Source organism: Strongylocentrotus purpuratus, unplaced genomic scaffold (genome assembly GCF_000002235.5).
Source record: "Strongylocentrotus purpuratus isolate Spur 01 unplaced genomic scaffold, Spur_5.0 spur5_scaffold_7, whole genome shotgun sequence".
Lineage (NCBI taxonomy): Eukaryota > Metazoa > Echinodermata > Echinoidea > Camarodonta > Strongylocentrotidae > Strongylocentrotus > Strongylocentrotus purpuratus.
The window spans coordinates 35,934,786-35,951,718 of NW_022145613.1; the positions used below are offsets into that span (position 1 = coordinate 35,934,786).

Consider the following 16,933-nt stretch of genomic DNA (forward strand, 5'->3'; position numbering starts at 1 on the left):
TGGCCAGGGAGGAAGCAACCAGGCCCCGTTGCCCCCTCCCCCTCCCCCTCCATGAGTCTGCGCATGAAGGAAAGCACATTCTTTAATGAAAACCTATGAAGTATGCTGTTTCATATAATCTTATTCCTAAACCGAGACAGACATAATTTTCTTTGTGGTCTGTACTTATGTTGCGTATCATTTTTTTTAATTTGTTACATCACTTACCTCATCTACCCTCTCTATTTTTTAAATTCCTTCTCTTATAAATAATGATTTTTTTTTGTGTGTGTGTGTGTGTGTTTTTTTTTTTTCTTCAATTATAAATAAAATACGACTTACGGAATTTCATAAAATTGTAGAGGGTGTGCTTATTTATAAATAAAATAATGACAGATTTATTATGACATTCCCGCCAGCGTTATTTTTTTATGCGGCACAGATTGGGGCTTTTTTTAAAAAGGGGTCTTGATTTACAGACTAATACTGGTCGTGTGCGTACTAGACAGTATAAGTAGTAGAGGTCAGTTTTTAATAGTGTTATATTTAATCCACTACCGCATGGAAAATCATTACATCAACAATTAAAATCAAATTGGAAATCTGAAGAGGAGGCAGCACGTCAATAAGGAGAACATCACAATAATTAGTCAATAAAACTTAACTAATTTAAACGAAGAGGAATGTTATCTAAACACATAGTTCGCGATAGATATACAAACTTCTTCGCAGCGCTTATGCGCTAGCTATAAACATGACTAGTCTCACGTACGTGCAGACACTATTCAGAAGGGAAAGAACGTACTTCCCATAGGTTTAACACGCGCCATGCCCCAATCTGTGCCGCATAAAAAAATAACGCTTCCCGCCACTACTATGTCGGCGCTCTCAGAATATAGACGCGTAACAATGTACGCGTGTTTTAAACTTTGGTGTTGATTGACATGACCCCTCATTTTAGATAAGAAGGAGACAGTGTTCATTCGAGATCTGGATTTATTATTATTATCGAGAGAGAGAGAGATTACAGGTGTAAATTGGCTGTGTGCCTATAACAATTCTAAAATGTTGGATTATGTTGTAATACACAAATGTTTTTGTCATCGGAAATAAGTGCTCCTCACCATTGACCACGGTTGCAACAACGACATTCAAATAATGACAGATTTATTATGACATTCCCTCCACATGTCGGCGCTTTCAGAACAGAGGCGTAACAATCGTAAATATCGCGGTCTGTTGGAACTTGTGTGTTGATTACAACATTTCCAAGATACAGTCATCAATCCAACTTTCTACTTCATTCGTGCCTTTTCATCGTACCCACAAAAAGATCAATAGACATATCAGAATCTCGATATTTAATTGCTTTCGCTTCTCTCTCTCTCTCTCATCACTGCCCCTATTCCGTTATCATGTTATCCTTGTTATAGATAAAAAGCGAGAGTGGATATTTGTGGTTACCATCTTATTTTTAAACTTTTTGGGGGGCAGGGATGGGGCGGTCCGTCTTTTTTTGGTGGCCAGGGAGGAAGCGGCCTGGCCCCGTTGCTCCCCCCCCCCCCCTCCACGAGTCTGCGCATGAAGGAAAGCACATGCTTTAATGTAAACCTATGAAGTATGTTGTTTCGAATAATCTTATTCCCAAACCGAGACGGACATAATTTTGTTTGTGGTCTGTGCTTATATGTTGCGTATCATTTGTTTGTTTAGCGCACACTATCCTACCCCCCCTTTTTTTTTCATCACCTCCCTCATCTTCCCTCTCTAATTTTTTAATTCTATCTCTTTTTTTTCTTCTTCAATAATAAATAAAATATGACTTATATCATATTTCTTTACGGAATTTCATAAAAATTGTAGAGGGTGTGCTTATTTATTCCAAAAAAAAAAGAGAAGGTCATATATAGATCAGTAGAGAGTGGGGGAGAGATGATAACTGAGTGAGAGGGGAATTGGAGAGAACGAGGGAAAGAAAGAGGATGCAAGAGATGGTGAATGTTGACATATGAGGTGGTGAAATCTGATTTTAGTCTTTTTTTTATATATATGAGAAGTAAAAAGATTTCTTATTTCTTATTTCCAATCTAAATAGTCCGTATGCTCTAATAATTTAACAATGTTATCTCACGCCAACATGGCATGTGGACAACAACATGACACGTGCGCAACAACCACATACCAATAATGACAGATTTTGACATTCCCGCCATAAGCATGTCGGCGCTCTCAGAACAAAGGCGCTTAACAATGTCAAATAAACTTTGGTGTTGATTGACATGACGCCTCATATTAGATAAGAAGGAGACGGTGTTGATTCGAGATAGAGATGGATTTATTATTATCGAGAGAGAGAGAGAGAGAGAGATTAAAGGTATTGCAATCCTAAAATGTTGGATTATTTTGTAATACACAAATGTTTTTGTCATCGTAAATAATTGCTCCTCACCATTGACCAGTCGCAAAACGACATTCAAATAATGACAGGTTTATTATGACATTCCCGCCACATGTCGGCGCTCTCAGAACAGAGGCGACTTAACAATAAATATCGCAGTCTGTTCGAACTTGGGTGTTGATTACAACATTTCTAAGATACAGTCATCAATCCAACTTTCAAATCCCCACCAATCTTTCGTGGTCGGGGGAAGGAGGTGGGGAGGGGGGGGGGGGGGGGGGGGGGGGGTAAGAGCATCATCCATTGATATTTGTTTGGTTCCTATCTCGTGAACTTAAATTGACAGTCGTAATGGATAACACTAGGTCTGAACCGTGAAACTACGAGACGTCCGGTAATATGAATACATGTATCTAAAAATGGCACATAATATTAATAGCATAACAAAATATCGGCCTTTAGACTGATCCCGCACCGTAATGTGCCCCTATAAAGAAATACGGGGTTCTCGAGCGATTTCGGTTAGATCGCAAGTAATGGAAAATTTGGCGGTGCTTTCTACTTTCATTGTGCCTCATTCAGTCAATTTCGTGATTCTTTTTGTAAATATAAAAATGAAAGTTCAGACTTTTTTTAATTTCTAAAGATATAAGTAATGTTCATCAATACGAAAAATAAGGTCCGTTATTTTTTGAGGGAAATTGCCGTCTTATTTTGCTGAAGCTTCACGTCTTTCCTTTTCAATACACTCACGATACAAATTGCGTAAGATCGGTCGATACCTCCATTCATTCCCCCATTGTCTATGATTGTCGTGTGCTAAAGCTCGGCCGATTATCAACCGAGCCATAAATAATAGGCCTAAGCCTTCGTTTTACACGGGTTTTCGACACATTTTGTAACTATATTCTGACCAACATTATGCCATGATCTACACTAAATGCCCTTTCTTTTAAATGTGCAAATCAAATAAAGGACTATTTGGGGAACTTATGCATTTTGAAATGAACATTGTTTTATTCTCGAAAACAAAAATAATATTTACTTTGAATACTTTCGACTTTGTTTCTCATAATTAGAAATATTCATTTGTCGTGTGCCTTACCATATTACAATCTTACCACTATTGCCTAGATATATTTTATGGAATAAAATGACACACAAACCCCATTTATCAGGATAACCATTGAACAGCTAGACTTGTTTTGGTTATCCCTCGTGAGAATTCAATTTATTTGTCTTCGTCTCCATCTGTGTTCTCGTTCAACCTATCCTGTCAATAAAACTTTGTTAATCTTCGTTTCATGATCAGTTCTGTAGATGGCATGTATACATGAAATGATGATGATGATGATGATGGCGATGATGATGCTTACAATATTGTAATAGAATAGTAATGATAATAGACATTAATTTCTTCATCTTGCACTCGCTTTTCTTTATTGCCAGAAAACTTTTTTTTTTTTTATGTTGCCTTGCTTTTTTTCCCCCTTTAACAATGGTAGCATATTTGCCCAGGAAAATTCTCATATTCGTGGCTATACCTATAACTCAAACCTGCTCTAAAATGGTTACATGCCCTCGTAAAGGTACATAAAGAGTGGTTGTTTGTATTGTCATGTAGCTTGACCTACGTTTGGGCCTACATCCTCTTCTTTCAACACGGTAATCTTCCAGAGTAGTTACACCTTTACATTCGTTTGTTCCTCTTATTGTGGGATCCGGTCCAGGCAGCTGAGATAAGCGTTTCATAATAGAGGAGGTCCATACATGAATGATTCGCTAAACTGATCAAGTTGATAACATGAAAACTGTATTGTCAGAGTTCCGACACTGGTAATTACAGGGGAGAAGAATTACCAAGTCAGGGGTCGGTTATTTAATGGCTGTTTTCACAACCCGCAAAGGCCTTTGTTTTGTTATCTGATCTTGTTTATCGGATCGTTTTTCAAACTTTTATGAATGTTTTCCCCTGATTTGTTTTGCTTTCCTTTAAAGCAAATTTCCACCACAGGGTTGGATTGCCCATTTATTTTAATTAAGTACAATTTATAAATGCCAAGTCTCAGATGTTTCATATTCCATTCAATCTTTCGGGGAGGGGGGGGGGGGGGGTGGAGCATCGTCCATCGATATTTTTTGGTTTTCTAGGAACCAGTCGTAATGGAAGTCGATGTTAATACAGAATAATTATGATGTTCCCACTGAGTAAAATACGTCCTTTGCCTCCACTGTTAAATCTTTTCCCTTACATTTATTGAACGGGTAGTGTAATTTACTTGACACGCAGTTGATTTGAACGAAAGCAAAATGGCAACAACAACAAAAGAGAGAGAAAGAGATTGATGATAGTTTGACCGAGTTTAAAGAATTTGAAAATACAAACAATTTATTTTATATAAATGTAATCTTTTTCGAGCGGGAAAATACTTGTATTAGAACTCGTTCGTAGCGTCAAAATTCATTTTACCGGGGAAGAAATAAAGGGGCCGCAACTTTTTTATGGGAAAATGGAAACGTAATACCAAGATATTTTTTTTCTTCAATTAGGAGACAACGTGTTTCCGTTGTTATCAACTTCAGAAAATCAGAAGTTGAGAGAACGAATGTTATACCTTGTTTAAAAAAGATAAATAAAAATAGCTCTTACTCCTTCTAAAAGTGCTCCGCGCTGTCTATATAAACTGATACTTATTCACATTCCAACACTATGTCGGCAGAAATTTGAAAAGACAAACATGTTATTTTATATAAATGTAATCTTTTTCGAGCGGGAAAATACTTGTATTAGAACTCGTTCGTAGCGTCAAAATTCATTTTACCGGGAAAGAAATAAAGCGGCCGCAACTTTTTTATGGGAAAATGGAAACGTAATACCAAGATAATTTTTTGCTTCAATTAGGAGACAACGTGTTTCCGCTGTTATCAACTTCAGAAAATCAGAAGTTGAGAGAACGAATGTTATACCTTGTTTAAAAAGATAAATAAAAATAGCTCTTACTCCTTCTAAAAGTGCTCCGCGCTGTCTATATAAACTGATACTTATATATATTCCAACACTATGTCGGCAGAAATTTGAAAAGACAAACAAGTTATTTTATATAAATGTAATCTTTTTCGAGCGGGAAAATACTTGTATTAGAACTCGTTCGTAGCGTCAAAATTCATTTTACCGGGGAAGAAATAAAGCGGCCGCAACTTTTTTATGGGAAAATGGAAACGTAATACCAAGATAATTTTTTCCTTCAATTAGGAGACATCGTGTTTCCGCTGTTATCAACTTCAGAAAATCAGAAGTTGAGAGAACGAATGTTATACCTTGTTTAAAAAGATAAATAAAAATAGCTCTTACTCCTTCTAAAAGTGCTCCGCGCTGTCTATATTCCAACACTATGTCGGCAGAAATTTGAACAGACAAACAAGTTATTTTATATAAATGTAATCTTTTTCGAGCGGGAAAATACTTGTATTAGAACTCGTTCGTAGCGTCAAAATTCATTTTACCGGGGAAGAAATAAAGCGGCCGCAACTTTTTTATGGGAAAATGGAAACGTAATACCAAGATAATTTTTTCCTTCAATTAGGAGACAACGTGTTTCCGTTGTTATCAATTTCAGAAAATCAGAAGTTGAGAGAACGAATGTTATACCTTGTTTCAAAAGATAACTAAAAATAGCTCTTACTCCTTCTAAAAGTGCTCCGCGCTGTCTATATAAATATGATACTTATTCATATTCCAACACTATGTCGGCAGAAATTTGAACAGACAAACAAGTTATTTTATATAAATGTAATCTTTTTCGAGCGGGAAAATACTTGTATTAGAACTCGTTCGTAGCGTCAAAATTCATTTTAACGGTTAAGAAATAAAGCGATCGTAACTTTTTTTTTATTGGAAAATGGAAACGTAATTCCAAGATATTTTTTCCCTTCAATTAGGAGACAACGTATTTCCGCTGTTATCAACTTCAGAAAATCAGAAGTTGAGAGAACGAATGTTATAGCCTGTTGTGCGCCGCGCTGTAGTCACTTTGGCAGGCATTTGAAATCACGCAATTCTGATTAATCGCCAGCGTCTCGGGCATGCTTTTTAATCGCCCAATTCTCAAAAAGTCGATGCGATTTGCGCCTTTTGTCTAGAGAACAAAGGCGCATTCCAGAATGCATTCCAGAATGTGCGCATTCTGGAATGCCCCTTTGTTCTCTAGACAATAGGCGCAGGTCGCATCGATTTTTTGAGAATGTGGCTAGAATGGGGTCATTCCAGATACATTCCAGAAAGATTAACAAGGACATTCCGAATGCATTCCGAATGCCAGTTGAATAAATCCGTGGCGCCTTACAGTCCGACACCTCAGTCACACTGCCAGCCCACCACCGAACCGACCGATGACCGTCAAAAACTTAGTCATTTGGGGTACTGTAATTACTTGTTCAGTCTGGGCCCCGTCTTACAAAGAGTTGATATCAATCACAACTTATTTGAATTGCAACTATGTACATAAGAGATAGGAGACTGCAAACTTGCGATTGATTAGAGGACTTGCGATTGATTTGAATTGATCGCAACTCTCAATTATAAGACAGGGCCCAGTTGTCCATCTGGTATTAGTGTCTTGGTGTGACTGAGGTATTCTGGATGAGAACCTTGGGAAAAGAAGCAGGTTAAAAACAAAAAAATAGCTCCACCATTATAACATGCACAATAATGATTTTACGTCTTTACAGTGCAAATATTACTGATTACTCACCTTAAATGAACTATGTACTAAGGTCTCGTCTAAATCGATGACTATACAACATTTATGTGCATCTTGCTGCCTCACCTGGGGAAGTAGATATTTATTTGGTTGCTGCAAAAGAAAAGGAAATCAACAATTCATTTTAAATCTTCAAATTGTGCTAATTATAGGTATTGGATGAATGGAGTTATTTTTTCTCATAAAAAAAAATGAATTGGAAGTAGAATGAAGCTGTGATGCAAATATTTTTAATAATAATAATATGTGTACCCTGTGCCTACTTTAATATTTCAAGATATAATGAGTTTTTTTTTTTTTTTAAAGAATGAAGTGACATTTAATGTTTACTTGGAAGAAAGTGAAACAGAACTGTCCTCCAAATTTGAATGGATTATTGTGCTCTTGAGAATAAACATCTTGATGTTTGAACATTTTAATCGACTATGAACATTAACACGATTTATTGATACAATGCCTGTCCTTCCACTCTGTTCATTATTGAGCATAACTATTGTCCCCAGACTCTTCTTCATATTGAAGGTTTCACTTTTGATAACTGAAGACCCCTTTCAACCTCACTTCAATAAAACATAACCTAGCTAGTTATATAGATACTTATCATAGATTTGTTTTTATCCTGAAATAGATATTTGAATTAGGGATAGATTTCCCTGGTGGACATTCTTTATTCAATTAACCCCAATAACTGAATTGATTGGAATAGAATCAATATCAATTAGGAGCTTGTTCTTGAAAAAAATCAATGGTCTGCTTTTGTCAACATGATATTATGTGCTGATTTCAAATGTACAGTTATGGGTTATGAGCATGTATGGATAAAACATGGGAGGCTATCCTATCTCTTCTACTTCGTCACATGTACATTTACATTTACATGTGTATGTTATTGTTTATTTGAATTAGGTGGGTTATAGAGGTCTAGTAGGGGGTAAAATTTGAAGTGAAATATTTCAGAATTTGCATTGATGCATACATTACATGAGTGCTTAACTGTATTTGAAAGCGTCGTAATGATAAGAGCACAATATCAAACGCTAACAGACTTCTTGAAATTGATTTTTTTTTTTGTACTTTGTATTTTTTTTTTTTGGGGGGGGGGCAGGACAGCTTTGCTTCTTGAAGAGATTTGAGTTCCATTATATTTCTACAGAAATAATTGTTAATATTCATGAATATGTGCTTTCTCTTAACAACATGCTTCCCTACATGTCCATGTAGTCAATGCCAACATGTTTTGATGGGCACTTATATATTGGAGGCAATTATCATAAATACAGATACTGTGGAACCACTACTCTCTATTGAGAGAGAAGAGCTCTCCAGATTATGCTTACTGCAACCTCTGGTAATGACTGTTGGCCCCACCTAGAGTGGGCGACCAGGTTCATTGCTTAGGCAATTAATATGTTTAAAGGACATCGGTAAAGCCTTGTTCATACATGGCACAGTAAACCACCATTAAAACCCCGCCACGGCAACATAAGAGACATTTTAAGTAGAAATTAATTGCATGTAATGGTAAAAAAAAGTAGCTGGGCCCCTAAATAAAGCCTACATGTACATGTACTTGAGTATTAAAATAAACAAAATTGTACAGCACACTTCACCTACTGGTATTTATTCATTTTTTAGAATTTGTTGTGGCTGGTTTTTTCTTTATTTATTTTAGGCAATTAGGAAGATGATCGGAAACCCACTAAAAAAATTATGTAGGTGCACATAAGCAAGTTTAAACTCAAATAAAAAACAACAGCAACGTTTTAGGTGGTTGCATCACCACATGTGAACAAGGCTGAAATGTATGAATCTGAAACTGAGTGGTAGACAATGTGCATGTATGTATGTATGTACAGTATGTACTGTACATGTATGTATGTATGGTAGATTTGCCCCATTCCCCCAACACTTAGCATGGCACATTTAAAACAAGAGGCAGCTCCAAACAGATGCAATTACAAGTAGTGTTGACGCACATCAAACCATTTTCTATTGAATCACTATCGCATGCTGTAACACCATACGTTGAGGGCGACATATGATATTGCAAACTTATTGTGCATCCCAGATAGGCTTGGGCTAATATATCAGGGGAGTGTTTCACAAAGACTAAGATCGACTTTAAGTTGGACTTAACTATGGCAGGCTGTTCATGCCATTGTTTGCTCTCACCATTATGAACTTTAGATCATATTTTTTCCTTCAATAATGAATTATCAAAAAATATAAACTCTGAAGATTTGTGACCACGATTTGAACGTCCCTTGAGAGACCAATACCAGTAAATGGTGAGAGCAAACAGTGGCATGAACGGCCTGCTATAGTTACATGTAAGTCCAACCTAAAGTCGATCTTAGTCTTTGTGAAACACTCCCCAGCTGAATAAACTTAGCATTGAAATACATGTAAAGAAGCTTTTAATAACTGTATGTGGTTCATTTGCATGTGAAAGAATAAGCCAATGTCACATAATTGTTATTTCCTATTTTCTATAAATTAAAAAAGAATCTTCCCCTTTTTTCATCTTTTTGGGAGAGGGGTGATAAACAATTTACTAATGCACACTTACCTGTACCTGAACTTACCTTTCCAATGACAAGTTGACAAATTATTTCACTTATTTGTATTTTCTTAAGGTGAATTCGCATTAATTTCTTTTAGTGCAAGAGACAGTTATCAAACTGTACCTCATATATGTAAAAATAAAAGATAAGCCGGTCTTTGATCTTGAAATTTGAAATAGGTTCATGATTTGTGACTTGCATTTAAGATGTCATAAAACAATGCTTGTTTGCATCATCTACATCAATGATGCACTAAAGATTTGAAAATTTAGGATTTGTTATAATCATTAAAATTTGTGGGACTGGAAGGGCTTAACTTAAATGGTATTACCAAGATAGTAATTTGGACACCAAACTTGCCACTGACAAATGCATGTAACTTTTACGGTAAAATACCATGGTATATGTACATGTAGCATAACTATAATAGCATCAAAGAAAAGAGTTTTGACTTGCTGACAAGTGTAAGGATGACATACCGTGCTAGGGTCGTTAACGGGAGCTGGACGGTGCTCGAGCGACTATAAACAAAAGGAGATGCACACACAAAACAAAAAAAGAACGGTGGGGATAAAAACTGGTGTAAAACAATATATTTATGCTCCGATACAACAAGGCAAGGTGCTACATAATCATCCAACCTAAATGTATGATCTGGCCAAAACTGTACCAGTAACTGGGGCAAGTTTACCTTCACAAAAGACTTTGTTTTAAATCATTTTGAAATTCAATTGCCTGAATATTAAAGGCAACAAATAATAAAAACCTACATGTACATAGAAGAATTAATCTTTGGTAATTTCAGTTGTGAAAGTTCACATTATAGAACCAGTGAAAAGTTGATTTACGCAAGTACTCATATCCACAAACATGTAGATGTAGGGTCTCGTAAATCCAAAATGAGCTAAAATTCAGGGGAATATTATATAGCACCTTGCTGTAAAAGCAACAGCAATAATGTACACTTTGAACTGCTAAAATGAACATTGCAAATAAATGAGAATAACTTTTTCACTGTATTAATACAAGACTCAAATATTAAAAATGAAAATAAAAATGATCACAAAATTACATCACACATATAATAGCAACATACATACATACTGTACATATTGACTTATTTATAACAAAAATCATGCAAGTTCATGTATGTGTCTGATATACATGTACATGTACATGTATACCGGCACCCATTTAATATCAATTTGAAAATTAAAAAATCTTACTGATGTCATCTCTACGCTTTAGCAAAATAAGTAGGGCTGTAAGGAATATTGATGGTAAAAAGCAATGGTCCAAGCAACAATTATTTGTGTGTGTGTATGGGGGGGGGGGGGGGGGGGAGGGCTTAGTGGCTAACTATTGCCCCCTTCATTTGACACTTGCTATAATTTATTTCAATATTATGTTTAGCTTTATACATTGATTCTTTGCATGTATGCCCATTGCATGACATGCATGTGTATGTATAATTTCTAAAATTGAAAATGAGAGTGTTTATTCTTTGAAGCAAAGCACTGAACAATCTAACTTCATGCCACAGATTAACATTTCCATGTACATGTACTGCCATCAACAAAAAATCAGATTCTATTCTTTTCAATCATGTGTCAGGTCCAAGTTTAAAAGATGATTGTGAAATGGCAGGCTCGTTATCGCTTGACAAGAGCCAAGGTTAATTAACCATGTCAGAGGACATGATGATAACTCATTACAGATAGATTTGGGTATTGCATAATGACCTCCCCAGAAACATCCAGTTAGACTGACTACCAAGGTGTAGGTCTCTCCTCGTTATATTGAGAGCAATATTTAGTGACGACATTATAAATCGCCTAATTTTTTTTAATAGAAATGATGCCATTTAGACAATGATTCAATTCAAAATCATCATTTCAAGTAGCTTAAATGCATATAAATTGTAAATTATGGAAGAGAAATACAAGTCTTGTCAAGACAGGGAAGAGAGATAAGAGAATGCACAAGGAAAGAGAGAGAGAGAGAGCGATGGAGAAAGAGAGATGTTGAGATAACTGATCCACATGTTTTAAAATGCACCTATATGTACATGTATTTCCTTTAAAAGAAGCAACATGTACATGTAAGTACATTGGACATTTATAATGGATTTTTGCTTGTACATGTACGATAAAACGACTATAGAAAAACTGTAACAGAGCTCTATTACTACCGAAATACCAGTGATACAATCAGCATTGACAAGAAATTGAACATGAAAATTCCATAACAAACAAACAAAATATGTTGAACATAGCCAATGTCGATTGTTGAATTGAATATGCTGAATTCTGGTTTTTGTACAAAGATTTTTTAATTTTTTATTTGGAGTATTTTAAATGTTTTAAATGCCAGTCTGAAAGGTGTGATGAATTTTCATCTGTCTTTTATGGAAGAAGGAATTCAAGATAGGTATAGATATGTAGAAGAGATTCGAGAGGGAAAGTAACAGAAAATAGTAATTTTAATTTTATTTCCTACAGTTCAAATATCCTACGAAACTACAGTAACAACGATATGAAGAGCACTAAAATGTAACTGAATACAATGATTATAAGCACATATTGAAATCTGAATCATTATGCATATCCAGAAGTCTTGTAGGCAGAATAACCGTATTATGCACATGTAATTAACACTCAAATTAGGACATGTTTGCATGCAGAACTCAGAGCAAAAACAGAGTGGAGAGCTTACTTCCTAAGAATAATAACTTTTGCTATTTTGGCAACTCAATTAATCATGCAAGACAAGTAATATCAGGGAATATAAGGAAGCAGATTTTTCTGACTTAAACACAAATAGAAGCTTTGTGTTGCCTTACAGTGATGCAGTGCTCTACAGCGAAATGCAATACATGTACACATGTAGATACAATAGCAAAAAAAATATCAGTTTCCCATCCCACAAAAACAGATTACACCTATCCTTTCTTTCAGTTTTGTTGTTGCACATACAGTTTGTACAAGTACATCTGTAGACAAATGCATGCATACAACATGCAATGTGTACAGTGTATAAGGGTAGTGATGGGAGGGAAGAATCATCTTCCCAGTTCATGTGAGATATATCTACCAGTACATGTACATTGTATCTTGTATGTGATAATTGTGGAATTAATTCTATTTCAAAGAGTTGTTGATATGCTGAATATCACAAATCTCATTTGTACAAATTTCATTCTCTGTTGTTGTTTTTAAGTGATTCTAAGAAGTGATATTGAAAGAAACTTGTCATCATTTGGTTTGTATGTACATGTAATCTAAGGCATATTCTTCTCATCAGCTACATGTATACTAGATTTATGAATTGAACACCAAAGCCCCCTCCCCCCCCCCTTTTTTTTTGGGAGGGGGGGGGGTGGAGGAGGTCTGCAATGGACCATGAAATTCCTGTCATTAACAAGCCAAAGACATACACAGTAGGACAAGGAATGTGACCTGTCATAAAATATGAAATGCTAGAGTGGATAACTGTGATAAAGCATGCTCAGATTTTTAAAATGCATTATTATGAACCAGCAAATCCGTACATTGATATACAGGAAGGATTTGTTGGTTCCTTTGTTTATGTTGCGGCAACAATTATTTCTTTAGCTGCATGGACTCAACATACACCTCTGAATGCAAGTGCTTTGAATACAAATTGAGCTAGATGATCTTGTTAGAGGTGAATCCTTCTTTACTTTTGGAAGGATTTTTGTTTTTTTCCAGAATTTGTAGAGACGGGCCACTTTCCAGTCTTTATTCTTTTCTTCCTACATATTTCTTTTTTTGTATAGGGGGATTAGCGTGGAAGTATGTATGGAATCTGTAGAGGTTTAATGGGTCCAGCTTAAGTGGAGAGGTACTCCGGTTCCATCCCTGTTTTCTTACCCTTTGATCAGTTTGATCTGATGTCTGTGGTACGCTTTGATGCGTGCCATGTCTCCCTGACCCGAAACAGCACAGGAAGGTATTGAGTAGACTTCTACTTCTTGGCTTCTTCGATGAGCTTGGCCCTGCAAATAAACAAAATGGAAACACAGAATGGATTAGATGCATTTGTATCACACAGCTAATACTCTAATATTATATCATTACCCCAGCTTACAGTACGGTATATAGGATTACTTGTAATGTTTATTGACTATGAACTTTCAAACACTACCTAATGTATTCTATAAAGTCCAAATGCTTTTTTTATACGCTGTAAGTATAATGCAAATTCAAATGTGTCAAGAAAGGTTGTTGTACAGTGTGTCAGTTTAGGCTATATATCTAACCATCTGTAGTTATTGATCAACATTATGAAGAAATATAATGCAGGTCATTCCCTAACATTCCTGCCATGCTGTGTGAGCATGCCCCAGTTATGATTCCAGCAATGATGTCAAGAGGGGGGAGTGCCATTCTAAATAGAGCTTCATCCTCATCAACAAGCATCGGGGATTCACAAGATTGACGGGGGATGTGACGCAAATTTACGCTAACGACCGGTCAGCCCCCATCGGAGAATGCATGGGGAATAACATCAGTGATACTGGGAGCCTACAGGAGATAGTGTTGCACATTGAAACCAACCAACCATCCAACCGACCATCCTAGGGGGGTCACGATAACCAATCTTCTGCGCGCCTTCCCTGGGCTTTGCAATCAGTAGGAGATGGATGATTTAATTAAACATTTTTAAAATGAGATTGAGGGATGCTGGGAAACGGGGCTAAAAGGCAACAGATGCGAACTGGGTCTTTTCTGTGATTTTATATCCAAATTCAATGATTGAATGTTTGTTGAAAACAGCATCATACAGATATGAACAAACAATGTCTTACATGTACATGTATTTGTTTACATATTTGTGAGCTTGATAAACGGTCTAAAAAGCACCAAAGTGTGTAGTATACAACTTTAAGTTACACCCATACAATGGATTATCTTCAATCTAACAACGCCAAGTAAAATGCAATTCAAACTGACTTAAAAAAGTTACCAAAATGTTTATTGGTTATTACAGAAACTTGTAAAATCTGAAGCACACGTACAAGTACATATTGTATTCCAAAACTTCACATGTACATGTACATGTACCTTAATAATCTAATACATGTATGTAGTTAATGTACATACATACAGGTGTGGTGTATACCGTATTTGCCGGCGATAAGGCCGCAGCGCCGTATAGGCCGCACCCCCGATTTTAACTTTTTGTCGAAGTCGGGATTTGATCTCTTGCGTATAAATGTTGATTTGACTAAAATCACCGCCTTAGACCGCTCGGCCATCCCGCACTGATGCTAGCTTATGTAGTTTTTTTTTATGTATACATTGCGCCTCTCTCTTGTGTATTGAAATGGATTCAAAATAGCGACTTTGTGTGCTGGATGCTTCACGGCAACTCCGTTAAACGGGCCCTTCTTTTACTTTTGCAATGCATTGGCACGAACTTAGATCAAGATTTATCGGCAGATGTTGTTTTTGGAAGTTTATTTTCATCTTCATGTCAACAATGCAAGATAATATTGTCGGTAAGATGTGTGGAAATGTATAGTTATTGTACCGTTCGTAGATCTAGTCCCGTATGTGCAAATTCGTGCTGGGTTTGACTTACTTTTCTAATTTTTTTTTACTCTTTCGTCGCATAGGCCGCACCCCGACTTTTTGATATTTTCTCTTCCAAAAATACTGCGGCCTTTACGCCGGCAAATACGGTACTTAAATTAAATTGAAAGTTCAATATCAATATGAGCGATCTACAGGGTGTATCATCTTTTTTTCAGATACAATTTTATCATGTAAATTATAGCCTGTTATAAAATATCAATGCTATTGGGGAAAGCCACAAACTAACATGTATATATTTTAGGATGTTTGAATGGTACAATGTATAGTTATCAATGGTACATATCCCTTTAAATAGACAACCACTAGCTGAGATGTCTGTGTGTGTGCCATTTGGAGAGGGTCACTCCTACCATTTACGAGATTAAAAAGCAGATTGCAAGTCGGGCTGAGGTACGGCAAATGCAATTAGAAGCAGAACTTTATGTATGCAACAGCAACTTCTTCTTCTTCAAGATAATATTGACTTCTCATTTAAAAACTGCATGTACATTGCCCATGTATGCTGTACACTATACATGTAGATCTAAACTGTAAATTATTGTAAATGCAAAAAATGTGTGTGCCTATTCTACATGACATGTATGTGTGTTGGTTCATACAGTGGTTGTATCTACAATATGTTGTGGTTTACCAGATACATGTACATCAACAAACTTTCTTATATTAAGCTAGACTTACCACACTTGACTGTTGAAAATATTGAGTATTACTGCATAACTTATGAATGTTGAATGCGACTTACACGTACATGTACATGTACATATACCGATAAAGCCTTTAAAAATTGTCGGCTGCTAAATACACGAACAACTTCACATCTTGGTAAACAATACAGATTACAGAAATCATAAGACAGCCCTCTACAATTTACATATTACTACATATATGTACATGTAGGCCTGTATTTATCAGCTACTGTATATTGTATATTATGTAAACTAGAATAATTAATAAACCCTATTCTTATACTCGTTCATGTACACTGTATATATGGTTGCATCATAAGATGCAACTGATGCATACATGTACATGTACATGTACATACGCAGATATGTACAAGTACACACAATGTTTATCCCTAACTCATCTAAATTGTGCATCAGTCAGACTAACACACAAACAAATCTAAAAGTGCACCATCATTTAATACATGTTTAACAAATGGGGCATTAAATATGTATCCCCAAGTCCCTGCAATCTGTTAAATTTACGAGACAATATGGGCATGTCATGAGACAATTCAATTTAACATGACACAAAGGTCAACCGCGGCAAGTGCCAACGAGCAAGAGCCGATCATTTATATCATGAATTATGCACAGATATAAACTGGGCAATAATTCTCCGCTCCCTGATGCATGCACTGGTACTAAGAAGTGCACTTGGGTTTATGCATGCCATGTATGTTACGCTGTGTGTGATGGATGCATGCATGCAGGCATGGATGCCAGTCTCATCTAGAGGGTCAATGAGCTACAGAGGATGCCTCCTCAAATCTCATATCTCCCCTAAACCATTAGGACTGTATTGCCGAGAAAACAGGATATACAAGTACATGTAGTACAAGTACATGGATGTCTCGATAGTCGATTCTATCAACATTACAGATTT

General features: G+C 36.1%; 1 protein-coding gene across 2 annotated transcripts in view; it reads right to left on the reverse strand.

The window, feature by feature from the left end:
- The window catches only part of LOC586513 (CTD small phosphatase-like protein), a 45,047-nt gene that overhangs the window by 18,391 nt on the left and 9,723 nt on the right, over positions 1 to 16,933 (reverse strand). Inside the window, exons 2-4 of one of the 2 annotated variants that reach the window (XM_030974133.1) lie at positions 13,595 to 13,719; positions 10,181 to 10,222; positions 7,129 to 7,230 (exon numbers count right to left, since the gene is read on the reverse strand). In XM_030974133.1, coding sequence (XP_030829993.1) covers positions 7,129 to 7,230; positions 10,181 to 10,222; positions 13,595 to 13,719 — 269 coding nt within the window. The remainder of the gene's footprint in view (positions 1 to 7,128; positions 7,231 to 10,180; positions 10,223 to 13,594; positions 13,720 to 16,933) is intronic. The other variant, XM_030974134.1, reaches the window with a different exon arrangement.